Source organism: Miscanthus floridulus, chromosome 18, assembly GCF_019320115.1.
Source record: "Miscanthus floridulus cultivar M001 chromosome 18, ASM1932011v1, whole genome shotgun sequence".
NCBI classification, from domain to species: Eukaryota; Viridiplantae; Streptophyta; class Magnoliopsida; order Poales; family Poaceae; genus Miscanthus; species Miscanthus floridulus.
Window position 1 is genome coordinate 124,026,397 of NC_089597.1, and position 27,386 is coordinate 124,053,782.

At 45.2% G+C, this 27,386-nt stretch overlaps 2 protein-coding genes across 2 annotated transcripts; one reads left to right on the forward strand and one right to left on the reverse strand.

The window, feature by feature from the left end:
* The first annotated feature begins 239 nt into the window (after positions 1-239).
* Positions 240-4,242, forward strand: LOC136522691 (uncharacterized). Its single transcript, XM_066516509.1, has 3 exons — positions 240-504; positions 590-740; positions 3,914-4,242. Exons 1-3 carry the CDS (start codon positions 405-407, stop codon positions 3,939-3,941), a joined length of 279 nt encoding a protein of 92 aa, XP_066372606.1. The 5' UTR covers positions 240-404; the 3' UTR covers positions 3,942-4,242.
* A 489-nt stretch (positions 4,243-4,731) lies between these two features.
* Positions 4,732-8,718, reverse strand: LOC136521135 (protein PHOSPHATE STARVATION RESPONSE 3-like). The gene is made up of 8 exons (XM_066514837.1): positions 8,595-8,718; positions 6,765-7,449; positions 6,412-6,625; positions 6,238-6,314; positions 6,106-6,145; positions 5,947-6,016; positions 5,787-5,856; positions 4,732-5,198 (listed from the first exon to the last, which is right to left on the reverse strand). The coding sequence occupies exons 2-8, from the start codon at positions 7,410-7,412 to the stop codon at positions 4,908-4,910; spliced, it is 1,410 nt and encodes a 469-aa protein (XP_066370934.1). The 5' UTR covers positions 7,413-7,449; positions 8,595-8,718; the 3' UTR covers positions 4,732-4,907.
* Positions 8,719-27,386: the final 18,668 nt, after the last annotated feature.

Here is a 27,386-nt window from a genome sequence, read left to right on the forward strand (position 1 = left end):
TTTCAGCCAGGGCTTATCAGCCAACCAACAGTGCTTTCCTTTTACAACAAACCAGTACCAGCCGGGCTTATCAGCCCAGAAACCGACTAGCGAACAGGCCGGATATTTATCGGCCAGCCGGCATCTAGTGATGAACGTTCGAGCAGAGTTGTGTTGGGAATGTCCTGGTTTCTGGTGATTGGCTCACGTTCGGTCATACAAAATGATTTTACACACACACAAAGCATATACTCCGTATATATCAGCAGCCTCCGGCATTGGCAGCAAAGTCGAAGTCAAAACGGAACGGCAGTGCAACAGGCTACTTGCGCCAACGAGTTCCAGGGCCCCGCTTGCCCTAGGCTCAACAGCCTCGCTCGCGGATCCCCTCGTTGCAAGGCCGGAACTGAGCTGCCGCCGGCGCCATGGCGAGCGGCGGCCTGGCGGCTGCGTCGGAGGTCGCCGTCGTCTTTCTCATCCGCCCCGTCCTCGCCATTGCCTTCGTCTCCACTCTCATCCTCCTCGGTACGCCACCCCTCCCCCTCCCTCCCTCCCTCGGTTACCTAGTTGCGTGCGCGGGTTCCCTGATCCACTTCGTTCGTTTCCCCAGGCTGGTACGTGGCGTGGACGACGGTGCTGGTGCACGTGCCGCTAGTGCAGGAGATCGCCGGCCTGCGACCGAAGAAGCCCTCTAAACCCAAGCCAGCCAACCGCGGCCGCGTCGCCAAGTTCTACCAGAACCAGGCCGAGGCCGCCCAAAGGTGAAAGCTTTACCTCCGCACGACCAAACAACACTTGCGACCTCCTTTTGCTCATCCGAATGTTTAGGTGCTGATTTATGTGGAAACTGACTGGCCAGCTGTTGTTCAATTCGATCTAGGTTGAATGCTTACCATCGTATTCCTGAACCAAACCTGAAATGAATCTTTTGTTCAATTCGATTGCAGTAGGTTGTAGATTAGGATTGTGTCTGCATACCGCATGCCCACCCACTATCATGTTGATGCTGCAGCTCTTCATGTGGGCGTGGTTGCAATTATAGTTAAATCGAAGCAGGGAAAGTTGCTTAAGCTATCTATTTCTGCTTTTCAAACTTGATTCAACTTCATCTGCAGTTTGGTACATTAATGCCTAAAACACCTGAAGGCATCATCACCTGCATTTTTGTCCCTCTGGATGCCTATCTCAAATTCCTACATTTCTTGTCATGCCTATTATTGGTGCTAAAGTAAAGCTGTTTGTTGCAATTCAAAGAAAAACTTAGACATTTCAAACTTTAGTTCATACAAATCGATATACTGGTACTTAAAAGCTATACTGGAGCTAACTATGTCCATGTTTGTTCCTCATGACAGTTTTTTTTTTCACCTTGTATTGCGAATACTAGCAGTCCTATTCTCAGAAACTGTATTTTGCTATTGAATTACTTAGGCATAGTTGGGAACTGGATACTTGGATAGGGATGGAAGAAAAATAAAGCCAATATCTGTAGCAGGATTCAATGTGGTTTATCTAGTAAAAAACGAGTTGTTGTTGAAATAGCTTATGTATCCTTTCTTATTTAAACCACTAGTAATTGCACTTTGTATATTGTACATCGTGAGCATGTATTCTGGAAACATGATTATCTTTAAACTCATATAATTTGATTTATCTTGCTGTCTCCTTAAACCTTGAAGTTTTCATATTTTATCTTGGCCTGCAATGCCACTACTAATATTACTGCAAGAAAGTAGGTGCCACCCTTTAGTTCATCATACATTTCCATTGCTCCTTAATGTCATTCCTTCCTTTCAGTGATCAGCAAGTACATAGAACCTAAGGACGAAAGAACATTGTTAGACGGTACTGTATCCGTTGCTTGTAGTTGTTGGTTACAATAGCTGTTTAAGTTTGCTGTGGCTCCATTTACTACCTACATCATACAGCAGTGGTTGAGAGTGTTTCCAACTTGGCCACGAATGGTTTGATCACTACTGGATTCAGGTTCTTTGCCGAGTGCCTGAGGCACTCGGCAAAGGCTATATTGCACTCGGCAAAGCACACACGGCAAAAAATTGATCGGCAAAGCACTCTTTGCCGAGTGCCCCGGGGGCACTCGGCAAAGAAAAGCGACCGTCACGGCGCCGGTCCCGTTGACGGTCACTTTGCCGAGTGTCAACCGTGCAGGCACTCGGCAAAGATTTTTTTAATTTTTTTTTAAAAATTTCTTTGCCGAGTGCCAACCCGTGAGGCGCTCGGCAAAGATTTTTTTTTTAAATTTCTTTGCCGAGTGCCAAACCGTGAGGCACTCGGCAAAGAGCTTTTATTTTTTTTTGAAAATTTTCTTTGCCGAGTGCCAACCCTCCGGGCACTCGGCAAAGATTTTTTATTTTTTTAAAAAAAATTCTTTGCCGAGCGCCAACCCGGAAGGCACTCGGCAAAGAGCTTTTTTTTTTAAAAAAATTTCTTTGCCGAGTGCCAACCCTCCAGGACATCTCCACATGTGATATCAGATACACATGTGGAGATGTCCTGGTTTGTAAGCATCGTACGTGACAACGTGCACGAAATCTTCTAAAATTTTTATCATAGCCTCCACATATGATATCACGACATCTCAACAAGTTTCATGATTTTCGGACTTCGTTTGCTTTTTATAGAATTTATAAACACTTCACACGCAATTTCGCGGACATGTTTCGTGAACAAGATGTCCGAAATTTCGGGTCCGTTCCTGGATACGGCCTCTCACAACACTCACTAACATGACTATCAATTTTCGAATCATTAAACTCCATTATTCGTACCACGTGCAGTTCAAATTTCTAATTTTCGGAAAAATTCAAGTAAACGAAATAAAGTAACTAAATATAACAAAAAGCCACAAAAAATCCCCAAATTGTAACTAGGAGTTCCTGGTGCTTTAAAAAGGCTGCACAAAAAAATTGGAGGCAAAAAACAAAAAAACAAAAAAACTTTGCCGAGTGCCGGGGCATGGCACTCGGCAAAGAATGTTTTAAATTTTTTTTTAAAATTTCCTCTTTGCCGAGTGCATCCACAGGAGCACTCGGCAAAGAAATAATAAAAAAAAATTAAATCTTTGCCGAGTGCCGTCCAGGGGGCACTCGGCAAAGTATTTTAAAAATAAAAATTTTTTCTTTGCCGAGCGCCAGATCTGAGACGCTCGGCAAAGAATTTTTTAAAAAAAATTTAAATCTTTGCCGAGTGCCAGATCTGGGGCACTCGGCAAAGAAATTAAAAACAAAAAAAACAAATCTTTGCCGAGTGCCTAACCGCAGGCGCTCGGCAAAGAAGGCCGTGACAGGACGCCGTTTCACGGGCAGCCTATGCCGAGTGTAGAGATTTTGCCGAAAGTCTGGCACTCGGCAAAGAAGTCCTTTGCCGAGTGCCCGTGTTTGCCGAGTTGCCGGCACTCGGCAAAGAAATCTTTGCCGAGTGCAATTCTTTGCCGAGTGCAGCACTCGGCAAAGAAGGTCTTTGCTGAGTGCCCGATTTTTGACACTCGGCAAAGAATTTTGCACTCGGCAAAGTCTCTGTTTCCAGTAGTGGATGCTTTCTATAAGACTAGAACCTTTTTGATTACTCAGAGAGCTGAGCTTGTTTTTTAATCCATCCTATAACTTTACAATATACCACGCTTACTAGCAAATTGTATCATGAGTTCCGTCAAGATGGCTAACAGTAACAGTAATGTATTTTGGGTGCTCAAAAACCTTTGCTATTTAGACTTTTAGGGTGTTGCTTCCGTTTTCAGATATTACCCCAATGTTTCAATCATAGTGTGCTTACCGCAAAAGTTACACTATGTTTGCAACTACAAATTGTTTTAGTTTCAGGCAGATAGATCATGAAGAAGCAGAAAACGACCGTACTCTTTCACTTGTACACATGGTCACAAATCACTAACCTGTTTTTTGTTGTCTACTAACAGGAACAGCAAATCAGAAGGGACATCTTAAGAGAAGAGTCAGCACTTTGTAATAAGTACCAGTTGCACACTGTCGTATGTAAATTCCCTAGTTCTAGTTAGAATGCAATGCTACTGATGATGGCGGTTTTCTAGAAGAGAATATATATCAGCATTTGATGGGAGCTTCCTGCTTGAGGATACATCAGGCTTATGATTCTAGCGTATCTAACTGTATATTGCATGACCTTGTAAAGTAAGGACCTTATAATTTTAGATTGTACATATACCTTACCTGTACAGGAATGAAAAGAACCACTTATCCTTTGGAATATCAATGTACTACCTTCTCTTGTGCAAAGTTTTTCTTTGTTAAGTTCAGCTCTAATCATTGGCTTATGATGGCATTTATAAAGATGAAAACTGCTTTATATGATGCCAAGCTGCGGGGATTGTGCCGTGCACTCATTCTTTTCCGCTTTGCTGAACAACGATCATCTATTCAATTAGCCAATAATTTCGTAACTGATCCCTCTGGGAAGGATGAAGATCTTTACTCACCTGGCATCTGGCAAGAGGGAAGCCATACATTCTTTAACTTCAAACAATGCCTAAACCAACAGTGCCTAAACCATGTACTTCAAACAGTGCCATAAACCAGAAGTATATGGTACTCTACGATTGAGGAAGCCAATGTCTTCGAACAGTGCCTAAACCAGAAGTACATGGTACTCTACGATTGACGTAGGTAACACCGAGGAAGCCAATGGATTTGAAGAAAAAAAAATCCATAGCAACCCAAACCTAAGTGTCCTATGTCGGGGGAAAAAAATTCAAACATAAGCCCTAACTTCCATTTTTCATTCCAAAGTCGAACTATATAATACAACGGCTAAGATCTGAAGTCCATTTCATGCCAAGATATCAACAGATAACTAGAGATACTATGGTTGTTCAGGTTACAAACAATAGCAAATAGCTCCTGAAGTAAAACGGGAGGTGAAAATGTCCGGCACAGCTATGAACATGGGGCCTCGTTCTCAAGATCAACCTGAACCTTTGTCCTCTTGATCCTTGCCGGCGATTTGCATTCTGTGTCTACAAACGGGTTTTTGTTCTTGGATGGCTGCGGAGAAATGGTGCCTACCTCAGATTCGCTTCTCTCATCTGATGTCGATTCAGGTGACACTGTCGCTTGTGGCTTAGTTGGAACTTTTAGTGACACATTGCCGGCCTTCTGTTGCTCTTCCAGTATTTTCTGCAAGTATCTTGCATGTTCCTCTATCCGTAGCTGCAACTGCCTTTGTACCTGGTTGTGAAATTCAAATCATCAGTGCTGAAAATATTTGATAATTGAGTGTTTGTTACTACATGTTTCCTGACTATTTCCGATACCACATGATAATGGGTGTGGATACTAGACCCTGTTTAGGTCCACCTTGCTAATAGTTAGCAACTAAGAATTAGCAAGAGTGGATCTAAACAAGCCTATGCTAAAGGCCAAAAGGGTGGTGCTAACTTCTAGCAAGAATTTGAAAGGTAAAGGTTGCTAGACAGTGCTCAAAATTGGCATGCTAATATATTCGATTCTGATTAGTGGATCCAGTGCCTAAACCAGAAGTACATGGTACCTGCAATATATTCGATTCTGATTATTGAATTCTAATTTTTATGGTCAAAATTTATAGTATACAATTAATTCTTTTAGGTATTCATTGATTGTATATAAGTTGGCCAGTTAAAGGATAGGATGAACAGAACGCAAGTGGACATATAGAACTGAAACCAAACTCCATACTAATTCCTTGAATGATTTCGGATAAATTTATTTATCAAGCATGTGAGAACTTGTGAGATGTGATAACATAGCCTGCACTCTGGATGTTCTGATACCCACCTCTAATTGTTCATGAAGCTGTTTCTGAACCTCGATTTGCATCCTTAGAGCTTCTGCCACTTGCAAATTCCTAAGAAACATGTTAAGGAAAGGGATGTAAAACTCTAAGGTCGTGCTGCTTATGTGCATGTTTCCCTACTTAAGTGATCAGAGGACTCACTTGTTTTTGCTTGAATCACTGCCGCTCTTTCCTGATTGTGCTTTTTTATCATCCGAAGAAGCCTTCTTATCTACACAGAGTAAGCATTTAGAATTTTCGTTCTTTTCAGAAAAAGGCTGCTATTATAAAGGAGACAGTAAATAGGTAATTTAAGCTTACCTTCTTTAGGTCCAGGAAGATATTTCGCAAGCCAATACTTCTATATGAAGAGTATAGGAGAGAAAATGTAAGTTATAATGAGAACATAGAAGGGAGAATTAATTTTCACTGCAAACAATTGTACACTTGTACCTGCAGATGGCTCTTCACATGATAAATGGTGAGACCTTCTACCTTCATTAGTTTCAGCACACCCTTAGGAGTTGCTTCTGTAAAGATATGAAAGCAAACTATTTATTAAGGATGGTCTGTCAAATATGGACAATCCGAAAACATGTGAGAGATAAAGCAAAATGGCCAACTTACTTTCAGGTCCTTCAAGCTTTTTTACGGCCTCCAAAAAACGCTCATGAAGCTCAAGTGTCCACCTCAACCTTGACTTGTTAGTTGTTGCAGAGCTAGAAGATGACTGAGATGAGCTAAACTGGACCTTAACTGGTGATCCTAGATTCTGTATACTCTGAGTGGAGCAAGATGATACTGGAAGTGATGACAGCTGTGGTGGTGTGCCATATATGTCCTAAAAACAACGTGTCAGAGGAATATCACCATAAAACATCTATAAACTGGAACAGAGGATCTGGTGTGCTGCAAAGCCCAAACTGTTACCGTCAAATTATAGTGGAGCAGTGTTTCTGTAAGGGGCTCGGTTAACTTACATCTAAATGAGGACTCTTCTCATTGTCAGTGATGGCAATTCCTAGCTGCTCAGACAGGAACTGAAATTCCATCTGTTCATCAAAAGCCAAGGCATTGTTTTCTCGGAAGCTGCCATCAGAAGCTTCTCCAGAAAGATCGAGGAAGTCTTTCAGATCATCTGACTGTTCAGCTTCATCTAAACCATTGCCAGTATCACCACTTAAAAGCAGAGAGGAGCTTGATGACTGCCCAGCTGAAACATGCTGCTCGCACTTTGGGGGGTGAGGCAGGAAAGGTAAAGTGCCCATTTGACGGCATGGCTCTGTTTTTGTCGAAGATGACGAAAACAAGCTTGTGCAGAACGTCGAAGAATTTGAGAACATGGGTTCTGAAAATTTAGGATGTGAGACATGAGACTGCGGGCTATCAGGATCAGATTCAGGGCTTCTTTTCTGAAGGTTAACTGATAGGCTCCTTGACAAGCTTGATGACCGGATCAACTCAGTCTTGATGTTTGATGACTGACTCGTGGATGCCAATGTGTCATCCATCAAGCTGTGGTGATCTAATTTAGCATCGAACAGCTTATGAACTGAAAGTGCAGAGGCATGTCCTGTTTTGTCGGGAATGGCGATTTGCTCCATCGCAAGAACACTCTGAGAGTTCATTGCTTGCAAATGGTTTCTGGACTCGATAATCACCTGCCTGCACATGACAATCGATGTCGATAGTTATTAGAACACTGCAATGCTGCAAATTTCATTAGCTCCTCTGTTATAGAAAACAAGAAAAGTACATAAGAAATCCTATTGTTTGGAATGTGAATACCAAATGCCACATAAATACACATACAAGAAGAAGCTTGCTTAGCCCATATAGATCTAATTCCATGTTTTAGTAACTTATTGTTCAGATAAGCAGTAGTTCTGACCTCTGTTTGACTAACGGATGATCATTCGTACAGTATTTAGATGAAAACACCTAGGAAACCAAACAGGTGATTTATTTTTTTGGCATAATTGAGCAAACAGCCACATGGCCAGGAAAAATACAGTAAAGTTTCCACACGGCTGCTCAATGAGAGAAAAAGGAAAGGAGGAAGAACTCTAAAAATCCAGAAAACAATTCTCTGAAAGAAGAAACCTCTAAATACTATTCACGAGTTTCCTGATGTTTTCGCTGCAGTTAAATTCTCACTTACTAACCAAGTAACCAAATGTTTTGTTTCTTTTCGCAAATAAAACGGAAGAAAGGAACATAAAATACTGTGGTTTGCAAAAGACTAGATTCGAGGTTCCATGAGCATTCCAGAAAATTAATCCATTTTATGAGGTGAGTACATGCTGTGCTGTCCGTCAGTGAGGCATGCTGTACACGCCCATACTCTGCTCAGGTGCTGCACTCACAGCTTCAGAAGTCAAGTCGAGGAAACCTGGCATGCAGCTGGTGAACAGCCCTAAGAAACTAGACCGGACTCCAGGTCAAATATCAGAAACAGCACAAAAAGGCTCAGCAAAACAAAGGAAGATCTTCGAACTTCGAAGGTTCAAACTTCACTGCAACTGCTAATTCCAATCGGTGTACGGAACGCAAGGGCATAAACTTCGCCGCAACACATGCTTGATATGCATAGCGCTAGCGCTACCAACCAGAAAAATGGGAGAAGTTAAAGGCAAATCAAGAATGAGGCTTGTTTGCCTTTGGAGATTGATGTGACCAGAAGTTCAGAACAGAAGGAATCGCTAAATCTTGCGAGAAATCGGGGTTAACTGAAACCAATGACCCAAAGGGCCAAAGGGGAGGCATCGGCGTGCAGATAGGATAGAAGGATCTTTGTAACCTCGGCTCACCTGAAACTCCAGCGACGAGACGGATTGCAGGAGATTCAGAATCTGGAGGCTGCCAAGTGCCAATCGTCTCTCACTCCACCAGTCTCAACTCCTATCCAAGTGCCTATGCCCGCGTTTAGTTGGGCAGAGTTGGTGGTGGCAGGTTCACTGTAGCTACACTGTAGCTACAGTGACGTTTTGTTTTAGTTTGGTAATAATTGTCTAAATGTTGACTAATTAGGTTCGAAACGTTCGTCTCATAAAGTACAACCAAACTGTGCAATTAGTTTTTGATTTTGTCAACATTTAGTACTCCATACATGTACCACAAGTTTGATGTGACGGAGAATCTTCTTTTTGCATAGTGTCAAATTCTAAAATCTGGAGGAACTAAACACCCCCTATCTCTCTCCTCGCGAATCATTGGCTCGGTGCCCCCCTTTCTTGGTGTGCGCCATTCTATCTCACTGCATTTCTGGTTCGTTTTTCTGATTTGGTTATCTCTCAAGGTCTTGTTTAGATGCTATCCAAATTCCTAAGTTTTTTCGCTCTCTCTCCATCACATCAATTTTTAGTCGTTTGCATGGAGTATTAAATGTAGGTAAAAAAATAACTAATTACACAGTTTAGTTGAAAATCACGAGATAAATCTTTTAAGCCTAGTTGGTCCACGATTGGATAATATTTGCCAAATAAAACGAAAATAATACTATTCATCGAGTTCAAAAAATTTGCAAAGTGAACAAGGCCCAAGATTTGTCCACATCTGTTCTCTTCTCTCCATCAGCCGAATTTCTTTTCTTTCTTTTTTACTATGGTCTTGTTCACTTTGCAAATTTTTTGAACCCGATAAATAGTACCACTTTCGTCTTATTTGGCAAATATTGTCCAATCGTGGACCAACTAGGCTCAAAAGATTCATCTCGTGATTTCCAACTAAACTGTGTAATTAGTTATTTTTTTACCTACATTTAATACTCCATGCAAACGGCTAAAAATTGATATGATGAAGAGAGAGTGAAAAACCCTGAGATTGAAGGCGCACAAGAGACGTCAGTTCCCACCAACCATTTGCAGTAAATTTTCTGCCAGCCCATTTTCGGTATGCGTCAATGCTGTCACCAGCCATGCTTGCTCTGTTTTTTTTTTGACATTAATTGCTCTGTGTTTTTCTGTAATGATTATGTTGCCATCTTGAAACGATGTGTGCCAACTTGCTATTAATATTTGTTCTATTGCAAATCATGTGCGACAATCCAGGAGTGGCAACAGCAAAGTTGGGTGGATTTGCCATGAACTAAAGCCTTCTGAGTTCTGATCCGAGTACGGTAACGCTACCGTTCAGAAAAGCTGTTTTTCTTTCACCCCTTCTAAATCAACGTGGAGACGGTGGAGCCACGTTTTATTGATTTTGATTATCGGAGCGCGGAGTCAGAGTCGGAGCTGTTAGGCCTTAACTTTTAAGTAAGTTTTTTTTAACCAAACTTTTAAGTAAGTTAACCCTGAATGATTGAAAGCTGGCGGTGTGACAAATAAATTTGTTGCAGCCGGTGCCAAAAATAGAAATGATTTAGTTTCTTTTTTAGATTTATTTTGTTACCTTTTTCACCACCTGTTTGGATCCAAACGGCCTACCTAAAAGACCAACTAAATTTTAGCCGAGTTTAGTTATTTCAACCTAGCTAAACTTAGCTAAAGTTTAGTTGAGTCTATTAGCTATAGGATCCCAAACACGCCGGCTAAAGATTAGCTAGGAAAAATTTTAGCTAGCTAAAGTTTACCTTTAGAATTTAGCTAGCTAAACTTTAGTTGGGTGGATCTAAATAGAGCCTAAGACGTTCTACCAAGTACCAAGGCTCTCATTTCATGAACAACATCGCTGACAATAATAAACGTACATCGTCCCTCAGTCCCAGTGGATGCGAACATCTTCAGAGATTAGGTAATGCTAATGCATTGCCCTTTTCAAAAGACATGACATTATTGAACTAATCCTGGTAGTAGTGTGCCTGACATAAGCATTGGAAGATAGTAAACAATAATAAACGTACATCGTCCCTCAGTCCCAGTGGATGCGAACATCTTCAGAGATTAGGTAATGCTAATGCATTGCCCTTTTCAAAAGACATGACATTATTGAACTAATCCTGGTAGTAGTGTGCCTGACATAAGCATTCGAAGATAGTAAACAAATGAGAGATAGATGGAATCTACGCAGCCTCTGATGCAACCGAGAGGACAAGCATGGGCACCAAAGAATCATGAGTTTTTTTTTAATTCATGAGCGATAATCCTTTGGAAGAATCGTCATTAGCAAAAGCTCACGGTGGTGACAGGCGAAAAGTGCCTTGTGGAATGCTGCATGGTGGATTCAATAATTGGTGATTTTTTTAAGGACAATAATTGGTGATTAGTGCAACCATTGCAGGCAAGAATGGATAAGAGGGGTAAGTGGGTTCATGACTATTGACTAATACTATTGGCTAGGAGTACTAGATTTGCGTTTGTGTAGGTCTAGGATGACTCACAAACCCCAAATGTGCGGTGAGTGCAAGAAGAAGAGGCCAAAGGAAATGCATACGCAAACTATGAATCCATCAAGGGCAATATTAATTATAGGATGTTGTAGCCTGTAGCAAAAAAAAACAGTCAAACTCTTGGAGAATATCGCAAATTATTGTTATATTTGTGAATTGCATGCACTTGCTTTGTTTCAAATTATATATAGGTCCGTGTAGCTTTGTCTTAAGTCAAATTTCTCTAATTTTGATAGTTTTATGGAAAAAAATATGTTAACTTCATGCAAGGTCAAATAAATAGATGCAGCAACAAGAACATTTTCTTGGGGAATTAAATAAAACTAAGTGTCAATTAGTGTATTTTTCTACGGCCTTAGTTAAAGTAAGACAAGTTTGATATAAGACAAAGTTTAATTGGTAAAGTTGGATTTTTTTTAATTGTATCCTATCAACACCCCGATAGGGTCCCTCCCATGTAAAAGTGGTTTCTCTTGGCTCAAGCCTCTTCGATTTGTATGCTCAAGCCTCTTCGATTTGTATGTATGCAATCTGACCGTGGAAATTGTTCATCCGGTGGAAAATGGATTTCTTTTAATGTGTTTGGGCATTTATGAGCACAACCCTTTCAAGGCCGGTCTTTATGGAGAGTTTAATCACATAGTTACCAAGACTGTCACATCAGCTTTTGTGTTGATAACTTTGACAACACGTTTCATCTAGATAAAACTCTATAAAACTCTCTCTACCTCTCTCTTCATAATTAACCTGTCAACTCAGTAAATTTGCTAATGTGTCACCGCATTAAATGAGAATGTAACTCCTTTGAAAATCCCATTGAGAATAAAATTGGTTTAGGAAAGCTTGGAGATTCGATTTAAAAATTAATGAAGTCTAAATTTTATTGGAGAAGTCTATGCCACGATAGAATGTAGGCCTATTAAGACACACAATCGTCCAAACCCTGTTCGCCTTATTTGGTTTTTCCAAACCCTGTTCACCTTATTTGGTTTTTCCAAACCCTGTTCGTTGCTCACTCCGTCTCTACAACGACTAGCGCCATCCATTATCCAAGAGTGGCCAAGCCGACAAAGGGCGCAAGTCCTTTCCGGCACATAGTTTCTTGTGGACTTTACACTATTTTTTTGTGTGTAAAGGTGCATCCATGCGTCAGCAGCTTCTTGTGCACACTCTTTATTATTTCATTATATTAGGTCCTATTTGGTTTCTCCTTGCTAAACCATAGAGTAAACTTTAGTCACGGAATATTTGGTTTGAACGACTAAAAGAGATCTTTTAGTCCCTTTTAGTTAAGGTATTTGGCTCTAAAGTGACTAAATGGGACTAAATGTGAGGTTTAGTCCCATTTAGCAACATCCTGGTGACTAGTTGGCTAAAGTCATTTAGTCCCATTTAGTCATAGTGTTTAGGTGAAAAATGACTAAATGAGACTAGATTTAGCTGACTAAAGTTTAGCAGGGAAAACAAAACACCCCTTAGGGTGTCCCCAACAGCTAGCTATTTGGCTAGCTATTCTGACGTGGATAGGAGAAAAGTAGAAGAGAAAGTAGTCACTAGCTACAAACAAATAACTAATCTATTTCATGTAGTCCAATAATTTGAGAGAGGGACATGTGGGTCCAATAGTACATAGAAAAATAAAAATGTATAAAATAATCTTTAGTTTTATCTATCACCTCCACGTATGCTAGCTACGTAGCTAGCACCATTGCGGACGCCGGTAGGCAGCTAAATTTCTATTGAATTTTGTCCCGACCCCATCATCATGGACCGATCCACTTGCTCATTGGTCACAGAAAGAAAGAAAACGACGCGCAGGGGCTCCCTGTCGTCCTACTTGCTGAGTGGTGGATTCCCTACCTCGGCCTAGGATTGGCCAATGCTGATCTAGTAAGGCAGTCTCAATACTAATTTAAGTCCCAGTTTTTAACACACTTATATTTTGAAAAACAGTGCAGAAGAGTTTTATCTCCATAAAACTCTCTCTACTCTCATGAAACTTTTATCGTCTCTCTTCATTAACACATGTCATGTCAGCGTATTTAATACCCATGAAATCTCCATTGAAGTTGGGCCCCGTTCGCTTCGCTGAAAAAATAAGCCGAAACACTGTTCCGGCTGAAAAAACAAGCTGAAAAAGACGGATTATAAGCGAACAGGGCCTTGGCCTTAAAGGACAAACCAGTTCAGACATTTTTGCCATTTGGTTTGTTGTTCTGGTGAAGAAAAGAAGGTGAGAAGTGATGAAGTGCGTGCGTGCGTTCTCTCCTTGGTAATTTGTTCTCGAATAATGGTAACGACTAACGGGGCCAGATTTGGTCACAAAACGTCCGTTCATCACCTGGACTCCTGGAGGCCGCCGGGCCAGGCCAGCTGAGACCGGCAAGTTGGCATTTTTGTTCTCGGTGACGTGACGTCGTCAGGTGAACGCAAATGCGTGCATCGTATCGTATGTATGCAGCCGCGTCCTTGTCGCCGGCCGCCGTCTCCTTTCGACGTCACGTCAGGGTCTTTTTACCCTCGTCCGCGGGACCGGGACGGGACGCCGGGAGCTAGGATAGGAAGATGCAGAATGGAATATGCGGCGGCATATCGCGGGAGCACGTTGAGGTCACTCCTCCTCAGTCACGCTCTACACTGTCACTACACTACGGGCGGCGGCTGAGGCAGGGCGGGGTCGCCGCCGCAGCTGCCAAACCACACCACTCACCAGGCCCCGTCCATCGCCGTCGTGTACCGGCCGGGAGACCGTCCAAATCTAGCCCTGCAAGCGGCCGGGAGGCCGTCCATCGCCTGTATCAGGAGGCAGGTCTGGTAGCCGCAGCCGCTGGCCTGGAATCGGCAGAGTGATTGCTGGAGCGAGCGTGTCGTGTGTGGACGCTGGACAGCGTGCAGGATCACGTGACAGACGAGCACACCTGATCCTGTGAACCATCATCATCCATACACCAAGTGGCAAGTGCTGACTTTGCATCAGGTCGGGTGGAGTGAGTAGCACTGCACAGTACTATACATCCCTCCTATCCTATGGTAGGGTATCTTGGTATATCCAGTGGCATCCAAGCCAATCTATCATGGAGGAGGCGACACGGTCGTGTGTGCCTCCTGAGCCTGATTTCCTACCTGTGGAGCCGCGGGACTGTCCGACTGTGCGTGGACCTGGCCACCCGCTGCTCGGGACGGGTCGCTTTCCCCCAAAAGGCAATGGCACACTGGCACGAGCACCAGCAGCCAGACAACCATGGCGGGGCCGGGACGGGGCGCGGACACCAGCGGCCAACCAGACGCGATGCCTTGCAGCCGCACGCACACGCTGGTCCCTCCCGCCCGGCGCCGAGCACAGGCCACAGGCAGCAGAGCCAAGCTCTTGGCATCCGCGAAGCGTTGCCCCCTCCCCCTCGGACCTCCGCCGCGTCGCGGCCGCACTGCGTGCTGCTCTACCACCACTAGGCTAGTAGGCTAGGCTAGCAGCCGGGCCGAAACTGATGAGAGCAGAAAGCGACCACCACGCCACCAAAGGCAGAGGACAAGGACCCCGATCCGACCGGCGCTGCGTTTCGTTGGCTCGTTCGGTCGGGGCGTTAGGACGCCAGTGAAAGCTTCTGTAAATTGAGTAGAGATACTCATCCCCGGTCAAACGAACGGGGCCTTAGAGATGAGGATGATCACACCGTACCACTGAAATAGTATGATTTTGCAAAAACCATTCACGGTATGGTATACACCGTCTGATGCATCTTTGTCCGACAGAGGATGGCTGAAGATGTATATAGAAATATATCCATCCAGTGTGAGAAAGGGATAACTCTATGTTTTGGCATGGATCTATCCGCCTGAGTTTGATTTTATCCTTCAAACTTGTAACGAAAATGTTGTACGTAGGACGTCTATCCCGTTCGGACGCTCCTTCATAGGTCTACGTCCCAGCCTAATAAACCTTCTGCATCCATTTTGTCCGTTGACCCTACTGCTCGCCTTGCTCCGCAACCCGCCCCGCTCCTCCTACTCCTATTCCGCGTGCCACACCTGCCGTTGCTCCTGTTTCGTGTGCCGCTCTTGCTCCGCCGCCCAACCTGCTGCTCCTGTTCCTGTTCCGCGCTGCCGCCTCGCCCCCGATGACGCTGACAGGCGCCGCCAACGCAAGGAGAAGCGCGGGGCCATGGCGCGGAAGCCCTCTGGCCTCGCCTCCTACTACGCCTGCGGCGTGCCGGCGCCCCGATGAAGACGACGGAGGAGGCCGCACCGGGATACATGCATGTTGCAATATACAATTCAAAATGTTTTAGAAGTTTGAGAGATATGTTGCAAGCGTTGTATATCGATGTTGCAAAAGTAGATCGAGATGCTGCACATGTTGTAATTGCTATACACGTATGTTTTAAGTGTATATTCCAAATGTTTTATCTGTTCCAGACGAATGTTGCAAGCGGTTTATCTAGATGTTGCAAAAAGTGGATATGGATGCTGCATATACATGCATGTTGCAAGCATATGTTTCAAGTGTTTTCAGGTGTTTCACACGTATGTTTGCAAGTGTTTCATATGGTTTTCAAATGTTTTTAAGGTGTTTTCACAAGTGTTTCAGACGCTTGTTTCAAGTGTTTCATCTGTCTTTTTTTATGTTGCAGCTGTTGCATCTGGATATTTCAAAAGTAGATCGGGTGTTGCACATGGAATATGCGTGGAAAGCGGCTGGCGGTAGTGACGATGTTTGGGGCGGCGTGGGCGACGTCCGGAGCGGCGCGAACACCACTTCTGGCGCACTTGCTCGCGAGCCCGATGCGCTAGACGTTCGCTCGCTCCCTATGCGAGCAGCATTTGTATGCTAGCGCCCGAATTTGTAAACCAAAAAATCTTTGACCACAAGACTATTATTAGAATCTTTCATATTTGGGCGCCTGATCATAGATCAGTTGGTTGGGTTTCTTGTGGTAGAACCTGTTCACACGGATTTAAGTCCTCGACTTTGGCACGGGTGCTTGCATTTTCCTGTATTTATTCTAGGATTTAACGACGCTATACTTTCAATGGTAGGCAACGTCTCCGTCGACAGCGAGGCACCTATGGTGACTTCGTTAATCTCAAAATCTGTCGGCTCAGTCCTTCGGAGGTGCTCATAGGGGCAGTGTTTGCGTATGTGTATTCATAGGGGTGAATGTGCATACGTGTTATGGGCGTCAACATTGTACTATGTAATTCTAAAAAGGGAATCTTTCCTATTTGGCTATTGAACTACATCTTAAAAAAATCTTTCTTATTTGGCGATTGAACTACAGAGTAGTTTCAATGGCGGCTTTAGTAACACAGAGCCAACTGAAAGTTGAACCCACTCATCAGACCTCCCTCTTCTCCTCTCCACGCCTTCTCTTTTGGCGCCGCCACCGCCGCCTCCTCCCTCCTCATGTGTTGCGCGGTGCCTCCTCTGCCTCCCTCTCCTCGTCCACTTCGCGCGAGGAACGAGGAGGGAGGAGACGACGGCTATGATGCCTGTGGAGTGAGAGAAGCCGAGAGATGGCGTGGTGACGAGAGAGGAGATAGAGTCCTAATGTCTAATGAATGGGCCGCACTGCCACTTTTGGTGCGTAAGTAAAACCAACATCGAAAACAATAGAATGGCTAAAATATACAGTTCAATGGTAAGAGATTTCTAACTTTCAATGGTCAAAAATGGACTTATCCGTTGCTAGCATGCTCGCAGCAGTTCTTTGCGCTGCGGCTGTGACTGTTTGTGGCATTGGCTAATGGCTACAGTAGCCCGTACTTGTTATCTTGCAGCCTAAAAAGCTGATGCAATCGTTGTTCAACTGCAAACGTTGAGCACCAGACAGTACAATCCACTACTATTCATTCAAGCCGTTTATCGAGGGATCAAATAGTACAATCCACTACTATTCATTCAAGCCGTTATATACTCCTTCCCTTCATACAAGAATACAATTCTCGTTTATCGAGGGATCAAATAGTTTGAACTTTAACTAAATTTATATAAAAAATCATTATCATTTATGATACAAAATAAGTACCGTTAGATTAGTTATAAAATATATTTTCATAATAAATTTTGTTTCGAGACATAAATGCTAATATTATTTACTATAAACTCGGTCAAACTTGAGTTACTTTGATCGACACGGATTCTATAATTACATTCTTTCTTGGAACGAGAGAGTATAATATAAAATATTTTCAAGACCTTGTACAAGTGCAACAGAATCAATTTCGCGGAGCCTGCAACTTGCAGCCGCCGCGAGCCATCCGTTCCGCCACTCAACTCCCCGCCCCGGCTGACCGTGACATGGGACAGCGATGCATACAATACAGGGAGTTGCTGCGGATTTTTTTTTAATTTTAACATTTTTTTATAACTAATTTTAAATCTAACACTGCCTGTTTTTTTTTAAAAACTAACATTTTTGGTCGCGCCTATTGCCCTGGCGCGGCTAAATGCCTGTGCCGCGCCACGACATGGCGACGACCGGACTCGCGGCCGTTGACGTGGCAGGGCACTGCCGCGCCACGGAGCATGGTGCGGCTGGGCCAAATAAAACTACGGCCAGCCCCGCCTGCCCGAGCAGCAAGCCCGTCTAGCCGCCGCGTCCGGCGGTACCTAGACGGTTTAATCGGAACGTGTCGCGTCGATACTGGGAGTTATTCTAAGTATTGCTTGACGTAAAATCAATAGTGGATTTGTTTCTGTATTTTGTTGATTTTTTTCACGGCCGAATAGAGAATTTGATAAGCCAATGATTTTTTTCCGTCTTTCATAATACGGTTAACCATCATGTTAACTAATCGATTACGAAAAATTAGATCGGATTAAAACAAATATTTTTTTAAGGGAACTTATTTCTTTGGCTTGTTGGCCCCATATTGTAGGATCGGCGGCGACGCGACCATGGACCCCGGCTTCCTCGACCCTTCACGCAAGACGCTGGCCACCGGCGTCGAGATACGCCGGGACTGCCGGTTCCCGAACTAGTTGCTACTTAAACTCGCTGGTAGTGCTGCCACGATGCAAAGAAACGAATATAAAGCAAATAAATGAAGTCCGTGCGCAAGTTGACAAGCTGCCACATAATATTTTCATTGGTTTAACATAAGTTTGACATAACATAACCAAATAACTTCGCAAGTTTCGGACGTCAATATTCGTTTGACCTAACAAACTAAGACCCAGGAGTATAAGGATCCATCGGACGCCTCTGTCTCTTCGGATTTGTTGGCAACACATTGGGAGTGTAGCCAACGTCGGTATGGTCGCGTCGACGGTGCGCACGGCTCGTACCCTGCAAGTATATGATACGCACGATTACTTATAATTCTTTCTGATCGTTAGTTCATGGAGCATACGTATTTAAAGAAACTACCTTTGTTAGTACCTGTGAGGCTTCTTGGGTACCAAGCAGGGCACCACCTAGCTGAGACATGCCGATCTCGTCCTACGGCCAATCGTTCCACTGGCCGTGTTGTCTACGGAAGCCCGGGGGGTCGTCGTCGTCGTCGTCATCGTCGTCCTCGTCGTCCTCGGTTGCAGGGTCCTTCCCAGCGCTATGATGTGGTGGTGTACGCACTGTGGAAGTGGCAACTGTCATCGGCTGAGAACCCTCAAAGAGGCTGAGGACGTGCCACCCGACCATGCCCAGAGTGGCGGTTCCTCATAAGGAATGTCCATGCAGCTCATCTTCTGAGCTAGCTTCCTGCAGCTCTTCTCCACCTTCTGCATAAATAGACGTTAAAGTTAGTGCATTTCCCAAATACATATACACTAAAGAAATATTTTCGGAATAGACAAGTTTATGTTTACCTCCACAAAAGCCGCGAGAACACCTGACCCCTGCCCTCTAGACTCGTAAAGCCGGAACGCTGCTTCGTTGGATAGCCTTGACAATTGTGTCGCCTGGGTACAAAAACATGGTTGGACAGTTTTAGTACACGTACTTAATACCAAAAGGATAACAAATTATACCATTCAAGTATCTTACCATGTATCTTCGAAGCGGGGCTCTCTATAGCTGTGTGTCCTCCCTAGTGGTAACGTCGTACACATCTTCGATGACATCTTCCTCCGAGTCCTCGTCAATCGCCTCCATAGTGTACGAGGGCTTGATATGTGTACTCGTAGACCTGTGAAGCCACTGCAGGTACTCGTCGAAGGTGTGTTGGTCATGTGGAGGACCCGCATGGACCGGATGTCGTACCTTATTCTGCCACAAATGGATGTGCACGATGTGTGTCACACACCAATCCTTGGTCTTGTACCTCTTCCTGCAGTCGTACCTGCAACAAAATGATGTTAGTTGTACCACACACACCTCTAAATTGTAGCTTTGTTATTAATCGATAACGCATCCATGCAATCCTTAGTTGGTGGAGTAAAGCGGTGGTGGACAGCCTATCATTCTTCTAAACTGTCTGCAGACCCTGATGGGCAAGTGAATCTCGACCACATAAAAGAAAATAAGAGGGACGTCGCAGCGATACTGGTCTGACTCGTCCCTAGTGACAGGACTCAGATAGTCCTAGAGCTCCGGAGCATCCCAAGGACACCAATGCACCTGAAATTTTGTAATTGAGTTAGGTTGTGATATAGTATACATCGAACAAGACACATGTATGATAGTAAAGAGAGCGTAACCTGGTGCTGTGTCAAGACGTCGAGACCGTCCGTGTACTCCCTGTACTTGCGCCTCGCATTCCCTCTAACTAATTTGCTTCTGTCCAGATATACAGAGCTGTAGGGAGTGTATCCTGCCCGTTTCATCGCTGCATTGAACACGTTAATGAATTAGTCATTAATAATCTCATCATATGTAACTGTCTCGAAGAATATAGTGAACCGAAGTACTTACCGATAAACCATTATTAAGGGGCCTCCCAACAGGCCATCATTCCCAACACCAAACCTGGAGTAGGTAGGAGCAACCCCAAGGTTCGCATATCCTGAGGTGCAACGGTAGGCAACGCATAGCTGTCGATACGTCCATGCCAGGACTGCGCTGCCCTAGTTGTACGCCGCTATGTTCTCCCACGGCTGGCATAGTATGTCAAGGAAGATCTAGCTGATGGTGTTACCCGAGGCGTCTGGGAAGAGGAAAGCACCAAGAAAGTGCTAGAGCCACACTCGAGCGAACCTGTCGATCAGAGCCTCCTCAGCCTGTGAGTCTAAGTAATCAAAGCGCTCTGTGATCCAGGACATAGAAACACCAGAACTTTTCCTGAAATTGACCAAAGAAAATGAGACCCGATGGCTGCAGGAAAGCAATGCAAGTATTAAATATGCTTGAATTACTTACTTATTTTTCTTGGAAGACTCGTCGCTCGATGGAAGAAAGCCAGTAAACTGAGCCACCAGCTCCCTCCAGTGATCGTTGTCAACTATCACTGTCACAGAAAGTCCCCCCAACCGAAGGCCTAAAATAGCCTTCACGTCCTACATGGTCAAGGTCATTTCGCCACAAGGTAGGTGGAACGTGTGGGTCTCAGGCCTCCACCTGTTATAAGAATAGAACGACTGTTAGTTGCCTCAAATTTGTTACAAGAAAGTTTACGTACAAAGAATGCAATCGCACCTGTCTACAACTGCAGTAAGTAGTGCTGGGTCAAGGGGCGGAAGACCGTGGTTGACAACATGGACAAGCTCGAGGAAGCCGGCACGCCGTATGTACGGCGCATAACGCTCGTCCCACTGGTGCGCCCTGGTGTGCGTGCGGGGCCTCAAAGTAGGCAAGGCCACCTCTGCGTCGTTGTCACTCAAGATGTGTGCTCGGTGCTGATCGTCGTACTCTACCTCAAGAATGGGGTACAACGGGTGCTGCGTGGGAGGGGCCATCCTGTTACAAATTGATAAACAAAGCGTTAGAGTATTCAAATTAACAAAATTCAAATTAACATTATGTAGCATTGCAAAATTTGAATTACTTGTTATACAATACGAACACATTATGAAAGCACATGTATATATTCAAAGTAACATTAACAGATATATCACACACTAGTAACATAAACAACTTCACTAGGAATATAAGCATTTGACGAAACTTCATGAAATCAGCAAAATCGACGTATCACGCACTAGTAAGTACCGATATTTATAAACTAGTATCTATACCCAAAATCTCTAACTAAATAAATAACTATAAACTAAATAATAAATACCTAATCAATCCCTAAACCATAAATCCTAACTATACTAGAACACACAACCTCAAACCTAAAAACTACCTACGTAAATCACAAACAAATTCACTAACCTAACTATCCTAAATCAATAACAATCATAAAACCCTAACTATCCTAAATCACTAACTATCCTAAATCAATAATAATCAAAATAATATGAAATCGAGAGGGAGGTACCTTAGGAGCGGGTGGCCTTGACGCGCCGGCGTTCGTGGCTCGGCCAACGCGGGCGCTGTGCGGCGAGAGTGGCCGGGCACGGCGTGGGCGGGCGGGCGTGGGCGCGTGAGGGCGCTGGCGGCGGGCGATGCGCGGCTGTGGGCAGGAGGGCCTGGGTGCGTGCGGGCGGGCGGCCTCGCCCGCGGTATTTATTTGGCCCAGCCGCGCCATGCTTCGTGGTGCGGCACTGCCGCACCAAGATCGGTGGCGCGGCAGTGCCCTGCCACGTCAACGGCCGCGAGTCCGGTCGTCGCCATGTCAGCCCGCTGCCGCGCCACCATGCATGGTGCGACACAGGTATTTGGTCGCGCCTAAAAAATAGGCAGTGTTAGATTTAAAATTAGTTATAAAAAGATGTTAAAATTTAAAAAAATTATTGCTGCTGACGACGATGGCGCTTGCCGATTCCTTTTTCCTACAGCCTACTGATTGGAATTGGAATGGATCAGCTTGCTTTTCCTATTTTGTTTATATGATCTCATCAGATGATGCTCCCACTGTCCTTGGATCTCCAATAGTGGCTAGCCACGGATGATGATGCTTGGTGGCTCAGTGTGAGTGTAACCACCGAATTTTTTATTTTTTAGCTATTTTTTTGAATTTTTTCACAAATATGTCCCTGGAGGTATGATTTCAAAATCTGGACCTTTAGCTCAGCGCCATCGATGATGATGGCGCCGAGCTTACATGTCTCGGCGTCATACATTCTGGCGCCGAGCTCAGGGCCACGTTGGTGGCGTGGACGCTGACATGGCAGCCAGCTCGGCGCCGTGGATCTTGGCATCGAACTTGGCGCCGTGGATCCTGGCGCCAAGTCCTCTCCTACGTATGAGCCCTCCCTTCCTTTCTCTCTTCCTCTCTCAGCCGCCTCCGCACCGCAACCCCGCCGAGCCGTACCGCCCACGCTGGCCTTCCCTGCCCGCGCCCACGTGCCCGCTCGCCCGCGCAGTGTCACCCGTGGCGTCGGGGAAGAGAACATAGACAAACAGGTATAGGATCCACGCCCTGCAGTAGTACCCAACTGTCTCCTCATCTGTCTCCTCGAGGCACTGTGTGAACTCTTGTCGGAGCCAGGAGATTAGAACTCCAGAAGTACGAGCCCCTTGCTCGCCAACCTCACGCCCAAGGAAGGCCTCTACTCATGCTCTCCAACCTTTAGACCTGCACTGCCCAGTCACTGTGTTGCCATGAATCCTCAGGCCTAGCATCTTCTGACAGTCCTAGAGTGTGACTGTCATCTCTCCGAAAGGCAAGTGAAAGCTGTGAGTCTCCGGCCGCCACCTACATTTTAGACAAAGCAAAATTACATGTCAAAAAGGCAAGCGCATGAACAAATGGCCATGAATGGAGGCAATGATTGAAGATAATACCTGTCAACCAACGCAGTTATGGCCGCTGAGTTGAACTTGGACAACCCACGACGAACCTAAAAAGAGATGACATCCAGGCCAGCTCTTTGCAGAAAAGGAGTAAACCTGTTGTCGTACTGCATGTCCAAGAACCCATTGTGGATTCTAGGACGAAGGAGCGAAAGGTCCTGCATGGAATAAAACATAGTCTCCCGTTACTTCACGAACACATGTACGCTCACAAAAATTTGAACAAAACGTATAGATTATTACCTGCCCCTCCGCTATAAGACGTCCTCGGTGGGTCGCCTCGTACGTCGGGTCGAGCAGGTGGAATTGTGCCATCCTACAAAAAAAGTCAATGAAATAGAAATTCAATATACAATGAAACATAAACTTAGAAATGTACAAGTAATTGACACAATTACAAGCATAAATTGAGACATACATAATTAATTGAATGAATAGGACAAATATGAATTAATGAAAACAACCAATAGTCGCACCTCACTAATCTGCCAATGACAAGTGCGTGAATTATGGCCCAGTCTACCACACTTGCCGCACTCGTACTACTCAGGGTCAGTAAGAAATGGGGTTCCTCTCCCACGCCTCGTTCTTTCGGGTATTTGATCCATAACCATCCTGTGCCTCGTCCTCTTCCTTGATCCACGCTTGTTCCAACGGTAAGCTGGATCCGCAATGTACTTTGGCCCATCAGATGGAAGCCACTCTCCAGGGTGCTGGAAAGGCACGAAGCGGGGGCTCCATGTGTGCACAAGCATGTCGACACTAAACTCGTGAGGTATCCTGCTCTTGATATTATAGTTGTGAGGCCTAGCTGCTGCCACCAAATAAGAACATAGAAAGTGGTACTGGCTTGGTTTACCACAAGTGCATGTGAAAATCTTGGAGGATTACCACATGCATCCTCGACTCTCGGACCTCGCCGTCAGACGTTGTACCGCCCCTATGCTCGACCTGATAAGTCCCTGTGGCGTGGTCAAAACATGTAACCTCATGAGTGACAGCCCTTTCATTTGCCTTCTCTAGGTGTGCCTTTGGTTTCAGAGCCCATATCTCTTCATCACTACGCAACTTCAATGCATGGGCGTGTCTATCGTTGAACCAGGCAACAAGCTTGTAGAAGGTGAATTGAACGATTGCATTCATGGGCATACCACATATCCCCAATAGCAACTTATTGAATGACGTCACCATGTTGCTACACTGAAACTCGTACCTCCATCCACTGGCATCGTGAGCTCTTGTCTATTTCTCTAAATCCCTCATCAAACCTGTGAGCCATTGTCTACCTTCTGCATTTGATGCGGTTCTGACCTGCTCCAACTTTTTTTGAAAGTACTTGTCCTCAAGCTGTCGAGCAGCCTCCTAGAACAGATCAAAGTTATCCTTCACACCATCCTTCTAGAGTAGATTCTCGGCAAGGTGCCGAGTACACCAACGATGGTGCAAAGGTGCATACCCCTCTATCTGCTCTCGCATGGCATTAAGTATGCCCTAGTGCCTATCAGATATTATGCCAGCCTCCCTGCCAGGTCCAACCACATATATCCGGACTAGCCTCAAGAACCATCCCCAACTGTCATTGTTCTCCTTCTCAACCAAAGCAAATGCCAAAGGAACTAACTTGTTGTTCGTGTCACAGGATATGGCTATAAGAAGTGTGCCATGGTATTTGTCAATCAAGAACGTACCATCAATGGAGAAGGCGGGACGACAGTGCCTAAAGGCCTTGACACACTGAGGAAACCACCAGAAAGCACGGAAGAATATCTGCCTCCCATCCTTCCATGCATTTGGTTTTGGGATATATTCATAATACATGCCTGGATTCACCGCTTTGATTGCATTAAAAAGTACTGGCAGCTGCTCATACCCATCCTTCCAGTCCCCATATATCATCTTCCACGCTCGCTGCTTAGCCCTCCAAGCTTTACCATAAGTTGTCACATAACCTCCATACAATGCCTCAACAGTCTTGATAATTGTCCTAACTTTCATGTTGGGTTCTCCCTGCAATATTCCCATCAACCGCTTAGCAATGAGGATAGATGTCAACTGCCGATGCTTTAGTGTCAGCACATGGTCAGCACAATTGTGTGGCCCGACAACTTTTGTGATCTTCCACTTTCCGGTGACCTTTTGCTTCCTTGCACAAACCCTTCATGGGCAGTGTTCCTTGTCACACACAACTATGTAACGTCGCTCCACATATAAATGCAAGACCTTGTAAGGTCTCTTTCATATCACTGCAAACACCTGCAACCACCTCTTCAATGTAGGGAGGTCCTTGAATACCCTCTCATTCTCAATTACCATGTTAGGGCCGGCCTCAGGAGCCTCTAGGAGCCCATCATCACGTCCTTCTGCACATGCCTGATCGGAATGAGCAAGATCGTTGAACTTATGAACTCTTGGATCACGACGGCCAGGAAAGATATGCCTCGGCATCTCAACATCACTCTCTGTTAGCTCTCCAACAGGACGATCATCATCAGAATCAAGAGCCCTTGCCATCCCATATGGCTCTGAATCATTCATAATTTCAACACTATTGGAGCCACGGAATCCATCTCCATAGAGCACTTGTGCAGCAATTGTGGGCACATCCACATTGTCAGGAATGTCTACTGCAACATAAGTAGAAAAATAAGGAAAGAATGAAAAATTGAATGTAAGGAATGGGGTAAGCTCTCAATAACCATACGGATAAGATACTTACTCGGATGATTCTGTGTCAAAGGGATCTCATAAGGAGGATCTGCCACAACATCACGAGTCTGACAAGCATCTCCAACTAGCATATTGGGGGGCAGATTGAGCATCGGGAACCGTAGGTGCATCCATATCAGGTTCCGGGACGGGAGGGTCGAAGTGTGCCTGCTGACCCATTGGTGGGGAAAACCCATGAGGGATGGGATCAACTAACATCCGACGCACAACCATATCCAAACTTTGGAACTGGCACTTCATAGCCGTCTCACATAGTTTTCCCACTGGTCGGCACACCAAATTGGGATCATCTTCCTAAGGATGTTGGGAGGGGAACCTAGGTGAAGTACACCCTCCACTGCGATGCCATCATCATCATCATCTCTATGGCAATGTAGCTCTTCCCGAGCCCTTGCAACCAACTCACTAAACGAAGACTTCACATTGAATAACACAGACACGCTTTGCATGTCAACAAACTCAACATATCCATAGTGATCTCTTTCCACGGTGCCTCCATGATATATGCTCACTAGATTGTCCATCTAGTTCAAATACAACGAAACACATGTCCTTTAGTCCAAAGATAATAAGTACGTATATATATACAGTGTACTCACTAAATAGCTATGTCTATGTACCTATGTATCTATGTTTCTATCTATCTACATATCTAACTATATCTATGTACCTATGTATCTATGTTTCTATCTATCTCACTAGATCGCTAATTAAATCAACTACCTGAGTCATCACATTAACTAGTAAATAACAATTTATCGAACTACTACATTACAATAAAAGCTAACTAACTAGCTACATTGCATATTCACAATTTTTACCTGGCGCGGCCGGTCGCTGCAGGGCCCAGGGCCGGCGATGGGGCGCGACGGCCGTGGGCGCGGGTACAGGGCCGGCGCGGCCGCGGGCGTGGGCGTGGGCGCGGACGGCCACCGAGGGCGTGGGCGTGGGCGCGCGGGCACGGCGGCGCAGGCTGGGAAGGCCGGCGTGGGCGGTGCGGAGGCGGCTTTGAGAGGAAGAGTGAAAGGAAGAGAGGGCCCATACGTAGGAGAGGGCTTGGCGCCAGGATCCACGGCGCCAAGCTCGGCGCCAAGATCCACGGTGCCGAGCTGACTGTCATGTCAGCGTCCACGCCACCAACGTGGCCCTGAGCTCAGCGCCAGAATGTATGGCGTCGATGATGGCGCCGAGTTAAGGGTCCAGATTTTAAAATCATACCCCAGCGACATAATTGTGAATTTTTTTCAAAAAAAAGGGCTAAAAATAAAAAATTCGGCCCTGGCCGCGGCTTCGGCTTCGGACGGCTGCCTCCCTGGCAGTGGCTTCGGACTGCTGCCTCCCTGGCAGCGGCTTCCGCGCGGAAGAGGGCGAACCCTGGGGCGGGTGCTGGCGGCCGGCCGTGCCTTGAAGACTGGTGCTCCCGATCGCGATCGCGCCGTGCCCTGGCGACTGCTGCTCCCGATTGAGTGGATGACGTCAATTGCGTGAGTTCCTACTGACGTCGCATGCGGAGAGGACATCGATTGCGGAAGGTCCCACCTGCCATGACCGGTTGTATCGGCAGAGCGAGGAGACGATCGCACAGGGGAGGGCAAGAAGGTGAGGCGAAGTTTTTGACGCACCACGCACCAAAACGGTGTCTCCTCTTTAGTCTTTATAACTCAACATCTTTATCGATGTAGATGTGAATACTCTTATCGTTCGCTCGCTTGCTTGGGCTCACCTTCATATGACACAGACAGTTTTGGGCCAAAAATTGTCAAAACAGAGCTAAA